The sequence below is a fragment of the Caloenas nicobarica genome, chromosome 13 (assembly GCF_036013445.1).
Source record: "Caloenas nicobarica isolate bCalNic1 chromosome 13, bCalNic1.hap1, whole genome shotgun sequence".
Taxonomy (NCBI): domain Eukaryota; kingdom Metazoa; phylum Chordata; class Aves; order Columbiformes; family Columbidae; genus Caloenas; species Caloenas nicobarica.
In genome coordinates this window covers 15,431,518-15,449,830 of record NC_088257.1, presented here as the reverse complement: position 1 = coordinate 15,449,830, position 18,313 = coordinate 15,431,518, and the positions used below count along the sequence as shown (strand labels likewise).

The 18,313-nt window shown below is 47.7% G+C and overlaps 1 protein-coding gene across 2 annotated transcripts; it reads right to left on the bottom strand.

Moving 5' to 3' along the window:
* Nucleotides 1-490: 490 nt before the first annotated feature.
* On the bottom strand, nucleotides 491-17,684 carry RARS1 (arginyl-tRNA synthetase 1). 2 transcript variants are annotated; one of them, XM_065644029.1, is made up of 16 exons: nucleotides 17,624-17,671; nucleotides 15,290-15,389; nucleotides 12,048-12,182; nucleotides 11,365-11,553; nucleotides 7,674-7,785; nucleotides 6,588-6,688; nucleotides 6,094-6,215; nucleotides 5,660-5,780; nucleotides 5,248-5,377; nucleotides 4,813-4,917; nucleotides 3,703-3,881; nucleotides 3,070-3,179; nucleotides 2,356-2,461; nucleotides 1,405-1,577; nucleotides 983-1,230; nucleotides 491-641 (listed from the first exon to the last, which is right to left on the bottom strand). In XM_065644029.1, the coding sequence occupies exons 4-16, from the start codon at nucleotides 11,527-11,529 to the stop codon at nucleotides 532-534; spliced, it is 1,782 nt and encodes a 593-aa protein (XP_065500101.1). In that variant the 5' UTR covers nucleotides 11,530-11,553; nucleotides 12,048-12,182; nucleotides 15,290-15,389; nucleotides 17,624-17,671; the 3' UTR covers nucleotides 491-531. The 2 variants fall into 2 exon arrangements, with proteins under 2 accessions (XP_065500101.1, XP_065500100.1); XM_065644028.1 differs by lacking the exon at nucleotides 15,290-15,389 and having other exon boundaries at nucleotides 17,624-17,684.
* Nucleotides 17,685-18,313: the final 629 nt, after the last annotated feature.

The window sequence follows — 18,313 nt, the reverse complement described above, 5'->3', positions numbered from 1 at the left end:
CGGATAGAGCAGCCATTTCCCCTAAGCAGCTTTCCAGCAAAGAAAGGAACCTAAAATGTGACTTCTCAACAGCTTTAAGAATCAAAATAGAGAGTATTCTAAGGTATAGTGCTTTTTTATTACCAGAACTTGTTCTCTGGCAGGCCACTGCCTTCAAAAGACATATTCATATTCTAGGTTAGAAAGCATGCTGTGTAACTCATCTTTTTTTTTTTTTTAATACAAACTTCTACCACCAAAGCTTCAGATGGGTCAGGAGTATCCTACATCCATGGGATCAAGTTAAAGCAGGAGAAAACCCTGAAATCCTCAGAAGGGTAAGCTCAAGTATCAACAGAGTGTTTATATCCCCCTTAATGTGTATTTAATTTGGAATTGCAGGAGGATCTCCCCAGCTCGGACTAGTAGCAGCACCAGGACCTTCCTTCCTTCTTTCCTCCCTCCCCTGCTCTGTGTTTCTCTGAACTCCACCCCAACACACACAGACACCTCCAGTTGTTCATTCCTTTATTGTCATCCCACAGGATGCAGCTACATCCTCTGCACAGGCTTAATCCCCAGGATGTCAAATCCTTTGGCCATGACGGTGGCAGTGGCTTCACACAGCAGCAGCCTCCACATGTTCACCTTCACGATCTGGCCTGGAAAACACCAACACAAGAGCTGCAGCGGCTGCTCAGAACAACTAACAGTGCCTTCCCCGGGGAACCCCATCCGCCCACAGCCTCCCCATGGCACACAGGGTCCCCTCCTGCTCCCCCAAGCCCAGCAGACTGACCAGCCCTCGCGTTTCCAGCTGCCTGGTTGCTCACAACTTCCTGCTCATGGGCAGATGACGACACAGGCTGTGCCAGCCACCTTCAGTCCTCCCACATGGACACTTGCTCTGCAGCAGCAAGTAGTGCAACAACGGCCTTTCCAGCGCAGGGAAACAGGCGGCAGATTGCCCATAGCGTGGTACGTGACACTGGCCAACACTCACCACTCTGCCTGTCCTTCTCAACGCAGTAGCAGTTGTCGTAGAACTCGGTAAAGGTGGTGGCCAGCTCATAAAGGTAGTCACAGAGCGTGTGCAACAACAAGTCCTCCAGGATCTTCTGCAGGATCTCCGGAAACCTCAGGATGCACTTGCCCAGTTTCCACTCCTTCTCGTGGTCCAGGATGAGCACCTCTTCCCTGGCTGCCTTCCGCAGCATCTGCTCGTCAATACTGGCCAGGCGAGCAATGGCTCTGCAGTGATCCAAAACACAGGGTGTTTGTGAGGGTCCCGTGGGGCTGGCCTCTCTCTGGGCTAGCACAGGCCACCCACTCATCTCCTCGCTTGCCCAGTCCTGGGCTACCAGGCCAGAAGAGAGCGATCAGCGCTGCAACACAGCAGGAGAATGTGCCCTGGGAGCAACCTACCTGATCCGTGTGAAGGCATACAGCAAATATGCAGCTGTGTTTCCTCGGTCGTCCAGCATCTTGTCAAAGGAGAACACGTAATCGTTTAGTCTGTTGTGGGAGAGATCTGCATATTTAATGCAGCCAAAAGCAACTGATGTCTGGGCAGCTTTCAACTCTTCTGGCGTGAGGACCTGTTGCAATTTCAGAACAGGTAACAGTCAGGAGGAAGAGCGCTACATTAGCATCACAAACTGCAACAGGCAGCCCTGGCTACTCAGCAGGGCTCAAGAGGAAAGCCCAGGCCACCAAGGGGATTGTCCCCTCAGTGACAGGCTCACACCCACCTTTCCACTTCGGGGCACCCAACAGCCCCACATCAACCCCCCACTTCTCCTGCTGTCACTGGCCCTGCAGCGCTGCCCAGGCTGCGCTGGGTCCCTCTACTGCTGAGGGCTCCTGGGACCTCCGTGCCCCGTGATGTACCGTCCTGCCAGAAGCTTAGATGCTCATACTGTGCTCCTGCTTCTCACAAACTGTGTGTATGTCACAAACACTAGTCCTCCTACCCTTATAGAGTGTTTTGCATAGTCACAACACTCATAAAACCACCCCCCTGGTGGAACAGTGCCCTGTCAGCATGGTGAAGCACTTTGTGTCCCAGTCACGTGAGCCCTTGGGAGATACTCAAGGTGTTTTTTCTGTGCTTCCTCATGTTCCTGTTTAAAAAGGTACCTTTCACTTTCATCCTACGCTGCACAGCACCAGGGAGCTTGCAAGCACCAAGGAGCACCAATTACCTGGCCCGAACTGCTATCAAATAATTGTACTGATGGTGTACACAAGCCATGTCACCTCCTGGGCAGTTTGGTAGTGTCCATGTTCTCAGCTCACATCCAGAATGCGGAAATCATGCGTGTGCGAACAAACCTGGGAAGTTCTCAGGAAACACAAGCCATTTGTCCCAACTACCTTGTCTCGTTCCTTGTCTTTTAGCTTGTCCATAGCTCGTTTCAGCCCTTCTTCCAGTAGATCTATAAGACGCACTGTATCTCCTGAACGAGTTTTGAACTTCTTCCTGAAAACAGAGAGCCAAAATGACCACCTGCGTAAGAGGCAAAACGCTTCCACCCTCTGCCTGGGGTGCCACGTGCCCAGGCACATCCAGGACATACATCAGAACTTCCTGCAGGGATTTCTACTGCTCACACCTTATGGCTTATTAAAACAACACATGCCCACAAACTCCTCCATACTGAAGAAACTGGTATCACATGGACAGCTATGAAATGGAGACAGCACCCACGGGGTGTCTGGGAGGGGTGAACAGGAAGGCTCACAGAACTGTCCCAGCTCCAGCTCCAGCAGGACCCAATAACAGTGCCAGACCTCTGCCCAGCAAGTCGCCTTTAATTTTGTAACAAACCTGCAGCAAAACCAAGCAGTCTGCAACGGCACGTGACTATCAGAGCGCACAGGTTTAACCACGAATCCAGAGAGACACGAGAACAACTCTGGAGCACAGGGGCCTGGCTTGCAGACCGGCCATAGGTTCTTCTCCCAAGTTTTTTTTGCTTTTGGCATGCGACATACGTACTTGTCAACAAACAAGAGCAAGCCTGCTGCATTCACTCTAACATCCTCTTCAGAGTACATACAGAGGAAAAACTACACCCAAAGACTTACTTGTCTTCTCCCAGCACCACTCCGAACGCGGCATGGGCCACTCTGGTCACTTTGGGATCATACCAGCCGATCATCTGTCCAGCTGCAAACACTGTTTGTAAATGCACCGACTGCAAGGAACAAACACCAATAACTGGTTCTCAAGCCACTCCTCCAGGTACAAGTTTTCTTCCCAGTTTTAGCACCTTCGCAATGCTACTTTCACAATGAGACTTAAGATGTTCCTAGGTCCACAGACAAATTCCCTTTCAGAAAGTTCAGCCTTTCAAAGAATTTTCCTGGCTTACAGAGGCAGCAGCTGGAAAATTCCCACCACTGCTCAGGTACAGAGCTGGCAACCTTACATTTCCTTGAGGAGAAAAGACCCCAAAATAAGCAGCACAAACCTTATTCCAGACTCAACCACTGAGATTTAGGCTTCACCAGCCTTCAGTGGTAACTGGGTCTCTCCCTAAATCAATCAGTTCTAGGGGCTCTTCATGGAAATCATCAAACTAGATTCACCATCACAATAAGGACAAGAGTAAATACACCACCCTAAAAATCCCTTTGGTGTTCTACCTACATTACTGTTGCATCTGTCATTTAACACACTTTCGGAGGATCTGTACCAGCAGAGGTTGGCATCCTCACCTGGCCGCTATCGACAACGTAAATAAGGATATCAGCCTTCTCCTCGCACAGCCTGTGCTTAAGAGCAGCTAAGTCAGATGTGTCGTATGTGTAACCTCCGTCCGATTTCATGATTGTCAACGGGACAGGGAAACCTGGAACAAACACAATCTTCCGGCCATCATCCACCTGGACAAATCCTAGAAAAGCAAAGGAAAACATTCTGTGTTGTAGTGCACAGCAAGGTTTGTGGGCCAGCATTGGCAGAAGCACGTGCCTTCCTGGATGTTACAAGAAAGAAAACACCGTGCACTCACATGTTCAAATAATTAATGGCTCACAATACGAAAAAAGAAAAAAGAGAGAACTCCCTTGTCAGACAAGTCACTGCACTTCCAGAACTCATACTATGCACAAGGAAGCAGATCTGTACACATCTGGCTTTACCAGAAGAGACCTAATTGGATTTCAAAACTCCTTTCACTGGCATCCAGATCCACCTTTACAGCCACAATAACAGCATCACATGAGGTGGCATTAAAGGCAACAGAAACTCTACAGAGATGCAACAAGGACTTAGCACAGTCTTTCAGAGATAAGACGAGTCTGAACACTTCAGGTGGTGAGACTCAAGAACTGCCAAATCCAAACGGGAACACATAAAAACAGAGACCTGTTATACTCCATTTGGCTTCTTGCCAGCCTCAAAATCAACATGATCCAAAAATGCCACTGTCTGCACAGAGACTTCTCAAAGTTCCCACACAGGTACAATACTAAGACTGGGAAGTCTGTCATATATAGCTCCTTGATTATTTACTAAGGATACAATAAAATCCAGTAGTACCTCATCCTATTGCTTACAAATACCACAGACAAACTGCTTTTGGTGTCAGCAAGAAGGATTCAAGCTTTCTGGAATAAAACAGATTAAGAACCAATTCTGCTAATGCTTCTCTGGGAGGAAACGCCACAGCAGATCCACTCAGGAAATGTGGCTGAGAAAAAGAGCAAGGGTGGGGAACACGCAACTTCAAAAGCATCGGTCCTAAGCCTCACTGAATAGGAGCGAGGTTACCTTGTTCATCCTGACAGCTGCACAATTTCTGACTCCGAGACCAAAAGCCTCACCTTTATCTTCAAATTCTTTCACAATGTCTTTCATCATCTCATGGTAGAACGATTCCCCTCTCTCTATGAGTGTGATGTCCAAACAGTTGTAGATTTTCTGGAACTCTTGAGGAGGGAAACAGAACAAAATACTTCCATTAAATGCACACAGTGGGAATTAGTGGCGTATGTTTATAAGTGGGCTTGGCAAGTCCCTAAGGCATTTTCCATCTCTTGGTGGAGCCATCAGACTAGGACTCAGGACACAAAAGATTTCACTGAAAGCCTCCACAGACAGTCCGGTACTCTGGTTATATCGTTTTTTTTTCTTTAAGCTTCTCACAGCAGTGTGGCAGTGATTTTCAAAAGAAAACTAGAGGATGGGCTCAGACACAGAGGTGAGGAAAGCCACACTGTTCTACTGCTGAGATACGCTTCCAAATCTGGCAAAGTCACCTTTCCGCGACACGTCACAGATCAGCTCCCACGCTTTAATGAAGTCTGGGTTTTTGCTCTGCAGTAGCACCACGCATTGGTAGGCACGTTTCTTAAATTCCTCCTCTGTGTCAAACCTCCTCTTGGATTCCTGTGGTGAAACACATCATGAAAAAGCACCTCTGCAACAAGCTAACATTCGTACTGGCTCTCTGAGAGTATCATCTCAAAGGCAGAGAGGAGGATGCTTACAAAGCCCGTTAATCACGCCCTATACAGACACTCAATACCAGATACCACAATTCATTACCAAGTGGCAGGTTACAGCAACAATCTATTAACAGTGATTCAATTGTTTTGTTTCCATTTGTAAAGCTCCTCAATCTGCTTTTCAGACGTTGACATGAATATCACACTTATTTGCTACAAATACCTTGTAAAAAGCTTGGAGATCCCCAATGGGAGGAGAAACGGTTAAGTAATCTGGAAATTTGTCTTGGAGGTGAGCGATGAGCATTCCAAACTGGGTGCCCCAATCTCCTAAATGGTTTAACCTTGAAGTAATCAAAGAGCACAATAATAATCATTTCTCAAACATATGCTTTAAAATACATGCATTTAAAAAATATATATTCTAAAAGAAGGAACACCCATAATATCAGAAACCAAAACCAGGCAAGCCTCCGATTTCACTGCAATAAAGCTGCTGCCCATCTTGATTCCTAACCCCGCTACACTTGCTCAGCTTAGTATATACATAAAGGATCATTTGTTATATATGTATAAAGAAGACCAATACAGACCACAATATAAAGATTGCATAAATTCAGCCAAACAAGCCCACCCCACCCAAAAGTCGACTCTCACCTCAAAACATCATAACCTGCAAATTCGAACAGTCGGCACATACTTTCTCCGATGATGGTAGACCGCAGGTGGCCAACGTGCATCTCCTTCGCAATGTTAGGGGATGAAAAATCCACCGCCACCTTAGGGGCATCACCAAAGGAAAAAAAAAAAAAGAATAAAAGGCAGCAGTCATTACCACACCCGTGTGTTTAACCTGGGTTTTGCTGTGGGCGCAGGGGGAACAAGGTGGTGCAGGCTCCCAAAACAACCCTGGCAGAACGTGCCGTCCCCAGGGAGCCCTGTCCCTCACCCCCATGGGCCACGCCAGGTACATGCAGCCCATCCCATGCCACCCCCCGTCCCCCCCGTCACATCCCCCTTACTTCGCTGTAGCAGCCCCAGCCGTGGCCCATCTGCCCAACAAACCACTTTGGGGGGAATTTCAGGGCTCCATGCCGTCCAGCCCGTTTCAGCTACATGGGAGCACAACGCCTGTGTGCTCACTGCCGTACCTTTTTCCTTTTGCCAACAGCCGGTGGTTGAACTCCATTAATCAATAAACTGCTCAGCTGCTTCGACACAAAATCCTTTCTCAAGTGGACGTTGATAAAACCTTTAGAGGAGAAAACCAGCAATGAGGTGGGGCTGCAGAGATGCCTCAAAACACTTTTTGTTTCCTTCCCCCTTAGATGTCTGTTTCCTCGCATAAGAACATAAGAAGTTAGCTTGACAAAACAAAAAAATTTTTCAGCAACAAAGCCATCACTAGAAGACAATCCTGTTCCCAGATTATAAAAGTCCGTTTCACACCACCACAGCCTTTACTGCAAGCTAGTCCACTGACATAACCTCCTTTTTCACACTGACACTCAAAGGTGTATTTATAAAAACATTTTTTAATGAGAAAATAAATAATCTTGCCAGGGTTTGCAGAATGCAAAACCAAATCCTGCTTTGTCTCCTTTTTTTAAATTAATATCCTAAACCATATAGTTTCACCCTGGATAATCCACACTTGTGGGATGACACTTTTAGTTCTCCTGCTTCACAGAGCTAATGAATGAGCTTCTGCCCAAGCACTTGCAGGGCTGTGCCATGAGATTTTTGTGTTTATGCTGAAGCCCTAAGGAATATGAGCCCTTGTATTTCTTTCTGAGCCACAGGGACAAAACAGATGCAGCAGTTAATAACCTCCAGGCTACTCCACCATCTCAGTGCTGAGGGGACAAGGTCTCCTCACCATACAAGCAACAGCAAGAGGGCACGTGGATTTCTGCTGTGATTTCGTAACTGTGGCCTGATACCCATCACCAGCATTTACAGGGGAAAAGCTGGTCCCTTAAGGATCAGTGGAAAAATTGTTAATTATAGGGCTCGGGATTGTACTTGTCAAATCTAACCGAGAGACAGATTTTCTGCTACTGCACAAGTGTGAGGGTACAAAGCTCCCCAAGACAGAAGCAGCTAATTCACCCTGTAACAGCAGCTTTAAATCACAAAACAGTTGAACACAACTCAGCTTCCCTGATCACCATCCAGTATAAAATTGTCTTATCACCTTTAAAACGCATGAAGTGTGTAACATGAAACTATCTTACCAGGACCAGCGATCTCAACCTTCTCAATGCATTCGTTGGCAGGAATATTTTTTGCTATTTTCTCAGCGATTTCTCTTGGGCTAACCTTCTGTTCCTTGGTTTTGAGCAGTATCTGAAACACAACAAGAAAATCAACTAAAAGTCCATCCTCCGAAACATTCTACAGAGGGAAACAGAAAGCATAGATACTGCAGCATTGAAAGGTCCTCACGAGCTTTATGACACAGAGACTCACATAAAGAAAAACATCTCTAGCAGATTTTACAGATTAGATCAGCTCTTTCTACACAGCAGAAGTCAAATTAGACCCAACACATTCACTCCCTTCTGCTAAGGGCAATTAAAGGGTAGTCCCTCTGTCAGAAGAAATTCTTCCAGGTCATTTTTCAAAAACCTGTTAAGCGCTTTGGTGAATTTGTGTTTCTCTAAGGTAGTAAAAGGGACAAATTCTTTAAAAATCAACATAGCTGGCACAGCCCTTCACACTGCTTCAAAATCCTGCTCATCAGTCTCACAGGTATGCTCTGCTCTGCCAGCATTCGTATGTGAAGTTTTGAACTGTGCCTACAGTAGGTGCTGAGTGTGGATTCAGTGCAACTCTGCTGATTTATGATTAAAAGCAACCAAAGCAAACTGCCTTCAGTCCCACCTTAGACTCAAACTTAATAGATAAGTAAATGAATGAATTAATAAAATCCGACAACCCAAGCAAAGAACATCAGAAAGACTGCTGGTAAAGTAGCTCTCCTTTTCCCTCTGGACACAAATGGCCCACCGTGAGGAGCTCCAATAACGCGATGCAAATTCACAGGACAGAATCAAAAGGTTTGGGTTGGAAGGGACCTTCAAAGATCACTCAGGCCAACTCCACAACTTTTCTGTCCATTCCCAAAGCATCTTCTCATGTAGCTTTCTGCAAATCTTAGAAAAACACCCTTTAGAAGGATTCTGTGAGCTATGCCAACCCAGCCCTTGCAAAACACTACATTCACACTGTTTAAAACTACCACAACTATTTGTTTCTGAGCACATGATTTTCCATTCTTACTGTGACATGTTTGAAAATAATCTGTTGCCTCACTCCCATCAAGGCCACAAGAACACACACCTCTCTGTCAATTCAGAATTTAGACCCGCTACTGCTCGTATTTGCAAACTTGCGGTGCTGCATAATGTGACTTCTACTGAAGTTGCAGCTTCCTGTTTAACCTGTCACACAGCTGATTGTAACAGGACCCTTATGAGATGGTAAAGGTTTAGAGCCGGCAAGAAAATAAAACCTTTGTAACCTTTAATGCTACTCAAAGTGCAATCTACAAGAAAAATAAGTTCAAAACCAGATTATGGGCATGTTATAGCAGATTACAGGCATGTGTGTTATCTGAATCATTCCAGAAACAGTCACCGTACTCCTATTACTCGAAGGAGCAAGCAGAGCTCCTGGCTCAAACCCCAGGCATGAATATGCTAACGAGTTCCCAGGAAAACAATACCCATTTGTGAGGGCTGCTTCCACATGGGCGCGTTGCAGGGAGAGGCTGCAGCCCCGCACGTACCAGCGCTGCCCCTGGGTCGGGGCCCTTCCCTTAGGTTCCTCGGGCAGCCCTGGTGACCGGCGCTCCAGCTCTGCGCAGGGGACACTAGGGGGACACGGCTCTACGGGGAGATGTGCCTCACCGTCAAGTCCCGAAAACTTAGGCCAACAGAAAGTACACAACCTGCTGCTCTCAGTGGAAAGTGACTGCACTGCATCCCCTGGCTCTGCTGGGCTGATCCACCCCGAGTGAACATTGCCAAGGCCAGGCCCAGCGCACACAGCTCGTCTTGCCAGGGAAAAACGCCACGGCCAAGCCCAGTACCAGGAATCACTATTCACCAGTATAGCTGACAGTCTGCAACTTGAAATCCTGGCTGTTCAGACACCGAGTTATGCGAACAATGTTGACACTGAGAAGCGAGGACTGCTTGAGAATCCCAACCGTGACTTAATTGGGGTAAAGCAGCGGTCAGAGCAATGGCAAAGCTCTGAAAGCCCGTGTCAGCGCAGTCACCCAGGGTGCTCCTCTGGCTGGAACCCAGTCACAATGTGCTAACGAGACCAAGGGAAGACGACACATATTTGTGAGGGCTGCTTCAGCCTTGGCACTTCAGCCCCAGAGCCTGCTGGCTGGCACGTATCGACGCTGCCTGGGAGTCAAACTCATTGTGTCGGGACGACAGACAGGGCAGCTGTGGATGACAAGCTGGGAGACGAGAATTCCGTGTGTGTCGGTGCAAGTTCCATGTGCAGATTACCAGTCTAATAGATTAATAAAGGTGAATTGACAACAGAACACCTAAAAAAAAAAAGTTGCTTCTGCTGAGATTGCAAAATAAAAAAAGATCTGTAATTGCAAAGAGGCTACCCATTCACTCAAAGGCACCAATGCATTGAAAGTTTGGGCACTTTAGCTCCTAAGGCACAACCTGCTTTCTCCCCCACCTCCTGGTTTTACTTCAGCACAGTCCCAGCCCACTGAGCCAGTCCTGAAGTGTCTCTTATTCTGTTAGGGTTCTCTTTGGCCAAATATCTTCCAGAAAGCAGCAATGCCATCATTTTCAAACTGACAGTTGATACTAGCCAGGTTAAAAAAACCCTGCTGCTTCCTTTCCACACACTTAACAGGTGTTCTGTAAAGTGGAACCATTCTTACAGTTGCCTGAAAAACCTCCAAGATCAGAACACCGTAGCAAAAAAGCCATGTTTCCTGCCTTTTTTTCAGTTAAAAGAAAATACAGATACCATTAACCATAGATGTGGGGATGCTCACACAGTCAGCCCTCAGCTAATGCTGGGATAACAACCACTAATAAGACAGGAACACGAGCACAAAAATGTGTACAGAGTACCGCACCCAAATTCACCAGAACGAGCATTTGTCACAAAACTGGAAATGTTAAAGGAACACAACAACAATCAGCCAAATCCAGCTGTAACCAGGGAACTAACGAGAGACTTCTGAAAGAAAGGAGTGAGCTAGAGCAGAAGGACGGATGGTGCCAGAGCAGCAGTTTACACCTGGTTGGAGACTGTGAGAAGGTGCTTCCCACGCCATCAGGTGTGCGTTAGTGGGTGGAGGAACCTGCAGCACCCACAGCAACTGGAGGGGTGTGCGACAAGGGGAGCCTGCACCCCAGAGATGGGGTGTGTGTCCGTAACCCAACCACCCTGTGCACACAACTCTGTGCAAAGGTGTGGGGGACATTGTACTTCCCTGCTGTTACAGAAGAGCTTTTAGAGATTTGTAGGCATTTAGCAACATTTTGTAACTGTCCAGAATTCTGATTTATTGTTTTGCTGATACCAGTTCCAAAGATGTAGCTCACCAATTGGTAGTTAATTGCACACCACTAGTAAATCAATGCAGCACTTAAATCCTGATTTGATTTAGATCCCATGAACTGAGCAGTTTTGCTGTGACACACATGTAACTCTCTCATACCAGTCATCTCAACAGAGGTTTACAGGTCTGCTCTGTGAAGACAAATGCTTCCCCTAAAATGCCATTACATACTCATCGAATTCTCATCCCAGAGGCCGGCAACAAGCCTGAAGCAGGTCTACTGTGGCAGCTCTCACTGTGCTATCACGTAGCTTCCAACAGACAACATCCTTATTTTCTCCTCTCTTTGTAAGATCACTCAGATTTACCTGTGTTATGCCCATGGCGCTGTTACACTGGTAATCCCCGAATTTGGGTTGCTGACTTGGCGTCACTACCAGTGGAGGGTTTTCTAAATCTGGGTAGGCAGCCTGAATAGCAGCTCCGAAGATCTCCTGCAGACAGCTGTTGATGTTAATCATGCTTTTTGCCATTTTACTTCTTTCCTCTTGAAGGCTCTGGAAAAAAAAAAAAAAATCCAGAAGGCACAATTCACAGCATCTGAGGAACTGCTACATCCCGCTTCTTCCCTTGGCTGCCTGGCAAAGCATGGCTGGCAGATTTGGCTGACACCTCTGGGCACAGGAGCAACACTTACAACATCAAAATAATGTGATTCAAGAGCTGCTTCTCCCTTTGAACCTCCCAGCACAACCATTTGCCCTGAACGCAGGGCTGCATCACTTCTCCCACCTCTGGCAGTGCTCCTGGTACCAACCTCAGCTGAGCTGCCCGTTACACAACTTGCCAAGACGTGACAGTGTGGGCTGATCAACCTACTGACAGGTTTCTGTTTAAGGGACCAAGAAATACCTTATGTGCCAGCAACAATTAAGGCATCAGAATGCAGAGTGAGCACGCTGTCACACATCACTAGCTGACATCATTTATTTAGCTTGTCTTACTGAGAACAAAAACCACATGCTACATCATTAATTCTTTATTGCCTTACCTTTCGAAGGAAATTTAACCGATACTTAAGTTTCGCGTTTTCGTCTCGCAACCCTTCCAAACTCGGGGAGACTCCCAAGCACCCAAAGTTCTTCAGACGCTCTATTTCTGCAGTTAACAACTTGATCTCGTTTTCCTGAAAAGCAAATTAAATTTCACACAGTAATTCTTGGGGTGGGGTGACGGAAGGTGAGGAGCTGCAAGATCTCAGATATGGTTTTAGTTTAGCCTCATAAAGGTAACAGCAATGACGTGTAAATTGAATAATTCCAAACAACTGATGTTTAAAGGTGGTTCCTATTTGTGTCTAAAACAGGGTCTCTGAAACAGTCTAAAAAAAGTCAGTGAGACAATAACCTCACTAATATTAAGACAGAAGTGCAAGAGAGACAACAGGTCATGTTAACAAAACATATTCCCCAAATAAGCACTTTCTACAGCTTTTTTTAATCTAATAAAGATGTTGAATGACATGACTCAAAATTCCCTAAAGCTCCTCCGGCCGGTTTCACCATCTCATAGGCCACGGTTTCTCTTCCAGAGGATGGAATCACAACCACTCACACAACCCCAGCAAGCTCAGACACCAGCTGGTTGGAAGCTGCTGCACGGAGCAGAAAATCTCCTCACCCCACCACCTAAAAAAACCCAAATACATGAAACCTCATCGCTGGTGTCCTCTCCCATAACAGGCGCTGTGCCCAGCAGCCACAAACCTGGCTCACAACCAGAATTAAAGAATTAAAGTGACTTGATGCCGCAGGGAGCACCCGCCAGCCCCTCACCTGCCTGCACAGGCTCCCCAACCCCAGAACACCCGTGGCAGGAGCCAGCTCAGGCTGTCACTGCAGCCAAACAGGCCACCAGCCCTTATCAAAAAGGGCTTGTTTGCTTTGTTGCTCTTGAAACAATCAGAATATTTAAATAAGGAAAAAAAAATTGGGCCATCAAATCTTCTGGTCTTATACATCCATCTGAACAACAGCTCCCAAAAACGCCACTAGCACGGCAGACGCTCAGAAAACCTCAGCTGAGCCAAAACATTCTTAAGATTGGGCTGTTAGTGGAGTGAGCTCAAAATGAGAACTTTCGCGGTCATTCTTCATTTGCGCTCCAGCTTCCAGCACACTTGACAGCCTCAAGGCCTCCTCTGCTACAGAATGGGATGCTTCCTGCGCGTTCAGATGGGAAGGAAAAAAAACCTGTATCAAAACCTCTGGTTTGGCGTTTAGCCAATGAAAAACCCTGAACAGCACAGCTGGATCTCAGAAATAACTCACTTCAAATAGTCCATCGCACCTTTTCCTTTTGCAACATCCTCCTTTCTTTAACCCAAGGCAGACTAAAAATCCTAAAAATCAGACTGTTTTTCTCTCACATCCATATACATACCTTCCCCCATATAACCAACACAAAATATATTTTTTCTTATTTTCAACTTTTCTTACTGGCTTGACCTGGTAGCATTTTATGTAACATACAGACCCATTTGAAAAATGTTCACACTGAACTTCAAGTTTAAAACAGCGCGAGGGAGATTTCATTGCATTATTTTACAGTTGTTTCGCTATAAGTTTAGGCACATGTTATAGCAACAAACTGACTTAAAGGCCTTAACACTGGAGCAGTGACATGTGTAACTAATCCCCCTCAACCCTACAATGTGCTTTAAGAAAAGCACAAAGATATTCTCTACTCTTAATATCACGTTATCTGTAAATTATTGTCTGCCTGGTATTACCTTCCCTCTAGTGAAGTCACCAGCTTCAGGACATGTTAGCAAGACCCTTAGGAGAGTTTTGCATCGAGGACAAATGTTGTCCAGATGCAGAAATTTGCATTCTGCTTTTGAAATTTCAGTACCACTGGTAAAATTTCAGAACAGATATTCGGTTTGGATTTTGCTCCATAACCACAAATGCCTCTGGCCATCCAAGACCCACAGGAGGCAAGATGACCAGTATCTTACTGGAGCTTCTTTCCATATTGTTATGGGAGGATAAGGGAAGTGCTTTATCCATGTGCCAGACCCCAGCACACGGGTTCTCAGGGACCACCGACCCCTGGGGCAGATACCTGCCCCAAACAGCTTTTCCCACACAAATACAGGGTGACAACCAGTATCCTAATCGCCTGCAGCTGGCCAGCAGGAAAACACTCCAAACCAGTGCCACAGTTCAGTCAGTCTCGTCTACTTCATTCCCAGGACTGCACCAAACTGGTAAATTCACAGCAGGCAGGAAGCACTAGGGTTGGTCCTGTTTCTTTCGGATTTGACCAAGCCCAACGTGTCAGCCCAGACTGGCACATTTTCCTCTCATGTTTTCTGCTCCTCTCCTGCAGAAAGTTTCTGCAGCAGGCTTTTTGTTACTTGATCATGAACTGAAAGCAAAAAGGCTTCACCACGGTGCTCTAGCTGCCTACCTCAATATTGCTCCTGCCATTTCAGTCTCCCTTTTTCTGCTCATTAACAGCTCATACTGATGATGAAATGAGCTCTTTATTCAAAACCGTGCAGCACAAAAGCCTGAACTCAGCAATGATTACACTGGGTTACGATCACCACAGCTGGGTCCCCAGTTCCTGGGTCAGTTGGGAGGGTTGTGACCGTCCTCTCTCTCGTGACCAGGGACAGGACATGAGGACAGGTGAAGAAGTTGCATTGGGGGAAGTTCAGATTGGACATGAGGAAAAGGTTCTTCACTGAGAGGGTGGTGCTCGCTGGAACGGGCTCCCTGGAAAGTGGTCACAGCACCAGTCCCGTCAAGAGTTCCAGACGTTGGGTAGTCCTTTGAGGGGCAGGGAGTTGAACTCAGAGATCCTTACGGGTCCCTTCCAATTTGGGATACACAATGACTCTGTGACTCTCACACCCATAACCACGCTGCTGAGCTTGCTGGACACTCGTCTTTAGACATTCACATGTTATAAATGCCCCTTATCACAGCAACTTGTGATAAAGCTACTCCTCTAGCAAATCATCTATGAATGCCAGATATTAAAGGGATATTATAAACACTACATTCTTTCTGAAAAACAAACTAGTACATTAAACTACAGATACTCCGCTTTGACAGTACCATCCAAGTGAGGGAGACAAGGCCAATACAGCTCCCATCTACAGAACGTGTAACTGCGAAAAGGAAGGAAAAAGCTGCTGTTTGGGACATGAAGTGTCACCCCCTGGATTGTTCTACCTGCCCAGCCCTGGATATATCACAACTTGTCAGTGAAGGGTCATACCTGATGACCAGCTCATGAGAAGCTGCAGGAATTACATGAGGCCACGCTGACATCTTCAAGGGCTCTTTGGTCAGCTCAGTACTAGAAATCTTCCCCTCACCTGTGAATACAAAAAACCTATGGCTTTTTCGATAGGACCACGATTATCCTTGCATTTTCCCTTAGTGTACAAGAATGTCTTCCAAAGACTCTACTGAATTAGCAAGAAACTTGCATAGGCTCCTGTCTCTGGGCTTTAGTCTGATAGAGCTTTTTTCCATTACATTTAAAAAAAAAAAGGGAGAGAAAATGGCCCGAGAAAGCATTGCAAAGGGAGCAGAGCACCTGTCTTCCTTCCCCTCCTTCTTGCCTCCTGCACGGTTTGATCTCTGCTCCTACTCTCTGAGCTGGCTCAGTGCAGTAACTCACACACTCTTTGCTGGGTTATTTTCCCGAAGAGCCAATGGTTCCTGCTGCCCTCTCACGAAGTGCTCCAGGACACGCTGCAGCGCCAGGGAGCACGTTGCTGGGAGCAAGGTGACAGGTGGATTCAGGCTCAGTAATTCCACAAGGCCTCCTTCAGCCTCCTGGAATCAAAGAGCCGAACACTGTCCCTCTTGGTTTGCTTCAGAGTGACTGGGATTTGCTTATGGACTAAAGACCAGACAGCAGTGACAGCAAAGGGAGAACCACTCTGCCGGAATACCTGAGATGCCCTTCCTCACCCAGCAGCTACAAAGGACAAACACAAAGGCAAAAAGGAGTTGCAGAGATTCAACAGGCAGATTTATTGTCATATGTTTGAATTGTGAGTAGAAAACATACTGAAAAGTTGCTTAAGAGCACATGTGTATGGTAGGCAAAAAACACACATCAAATGTCCAGAATCTGTCAGTTACGTACTCTTGGGGCAATATATGAGAAGTTAACCTGTAGGACTCAAAGTTTTCCTGAAGCTGTCTCTGTACTCTACTGTCAATATCAGTCATTGACGAGGATAGACCCAGTAGCAGGATTTTATTATTATTATAGTCACTGAAAAGAGAATGGGTTGTCACAATCTTTTTTCCCAACCCGAAGCATGTTATTGCTGCAATAATCCTGAGAAAGCCAGGGCTGCCTCAGCACACCTGCTATGTAGCAGGGACATCCCGCCTGGGTACCACTGCTTGGGGAAACAGCACCAAGAACCTGGGCGGTGACACACACTGTGTCTGACAGCTTCCTGCTGCTTTTTGTTTGGAAGTTCTTCGCAGAACTTCATCTCGAACCCGCATCCTTGCTGGAAAGTGCCATGAGCTGAACCGCAGCCATGAGCACACAACGCAGGGGCTGGGGAATGAGAGCACTTTAGAATCATAGAATCGTTTCAGTTGGAAGAGACCCTCAGGATCGAGTCCAGCCATAACCTAACCTAACTCTGGCACTAAACCATGTCCCTAAGAATGTCGTCTAAACACCTTTTAAACACCTCCAGGGATGGCGACTCCACCACTGCCCTGGGCAGCCTGTTCCAGTGCCCAACAATCCCTTCTGGGAAGAGTTTTTTCCTAATATCCAATCTAAACCTCCTCTGGCACAACTTGAGGCCATTTCCTCTCGTCCTATCACTTGCTACTTGGGATAAGAGCCCAACACCCTCCATGCTACACCCTCCTTTCAGGTAGTTGTAGACAGCGATAAGGTCTCCCTTCAGCCTCCTTTTCTCCAGGCTGAACTGCCCCAGTTCCCTCAGCCGCTCCTCATCACACTTGTGCTCCAGGCCCCTCACCAGCTTCATCAACTCCTCTGTACTCTCTCTAGTACCTCAATGTCTTTTTTATGATGAGATGACCCACAACTGAACACAGTATTCAAGGTGTGGCCTCACCGGTACCCAGTACAGCAGCGCAGTCACTTCTCTAGTCCTGCTGGCCACACTATTCCTGAATCGTGCCGTGATGCTGGTGGCCTTTTTGGCCCCCTGGGCGCAGGCCGGCTCACGTTCAGCCGGCTGCCGATCTACACCCCCAGCCCCCCCACTGCCAGGCACTGTCCAGCCGCTCTCCCCCGAGCCAGCAGCGCTGCCCGGGGTTGTTATTTCCCCCTGCGTGTGTCTCACGGGCAATGAGAGCAGCTGCGGAAGGTGCTCAGCGCCCGACTCCCCCCGGGACCGGCCTCCGCCCCTCAGCGCCCGGCGGGGCCCCGCTCTGCCCACGGCCCGCCTCGGCCTGCACGGACCGGGAGCGCCCCCGGCCGCATCCCCTGCCCGGCGGGCCCGCCCGCCCCCTGCGCCCCAGAGAGCCCGGGACCCCCAGCGCCTCCCCCGGCGGGTCCCGCCCCGCTCGGTCCCGCAGGCCCCGCTCGGCCCCGCACCTGCCGCGCCAGCCGAGCTGCGGACTGCGCCACGCGCGCCTCCATCCTCCGGCGGCCGGAAGCGGTACGAGCGGAAGCGGAAAGCGCGGGAGCCGGGGAAGGCTGGCGCTCTGCGGCAGCGCCCCCGAGCGGCGGGGAGGGCCCGGGCAGTTATACCGATGGGGAGGAAAAATGCAGAACACAACACCGGCAATACACTAAGACAGAGTTAAAAGATTATAAAAGATATTAAAGTTAGTGGGGAAGAACGGTCAGTTACAAAGAAGAAAATTAATAAGCTCAGTAGAAAGGGATTTAAAACAGGAAACAATCAGATAAAATTAAGAAAAAAAGAAAATGTTAACAAACCCCAAACCCGTGGCCACAGGGAGGGAAAAACCCACCACATCCCTCGGGCCGGCGCTGAGGGACGTTCCCAGAGCCCTGAGCGCAGCGGGCGGGTCAAAGCGACCCGGTGCTGCCGGCCCGGGGACAGGGGGTCACAGCTCCAGCCGCTCCAGCAAGCCCCATCGGAACACAAGCGAAAATCCCAGGAGCGCCCGAGTTACACCAGGGTACGTCCGCCAGCTACACCGCGAAAACGCCTCGTCGGAAGGATTTACAGAGCGAGGCACATTAAAAGCCACTGACGGAAAAAAAAAAATTACGTGCCAGGTGATTGGAACGTTCACACAAAACAAAAAGCAAGAA

Bases quoted from the DNA above. Each gene is read 5' to 3' on its own strand.
- RARS1 (XM_065644028.1), bottom strand. From the start codon at position 17,668: ATGGAGGCGCGCGTGGCGCAGTCCGCAGCTCGGCTGGCGCGGCAG. The intron at 3,180-3,702 runs GTGAGGATGCCA...TGTTCCTTGCAG, and splicing joins ACGTTGTCGATAGCGGCCAG to TCGGTGCATTTACAAACAGT. The intron at 1,231-1,404 runs GTAGGTTGCTCC...GGATCACTGCAG, and splicing joins TATGCCTTCACACGGATCAG to AGCCATTGCTCGCCTGGCCA.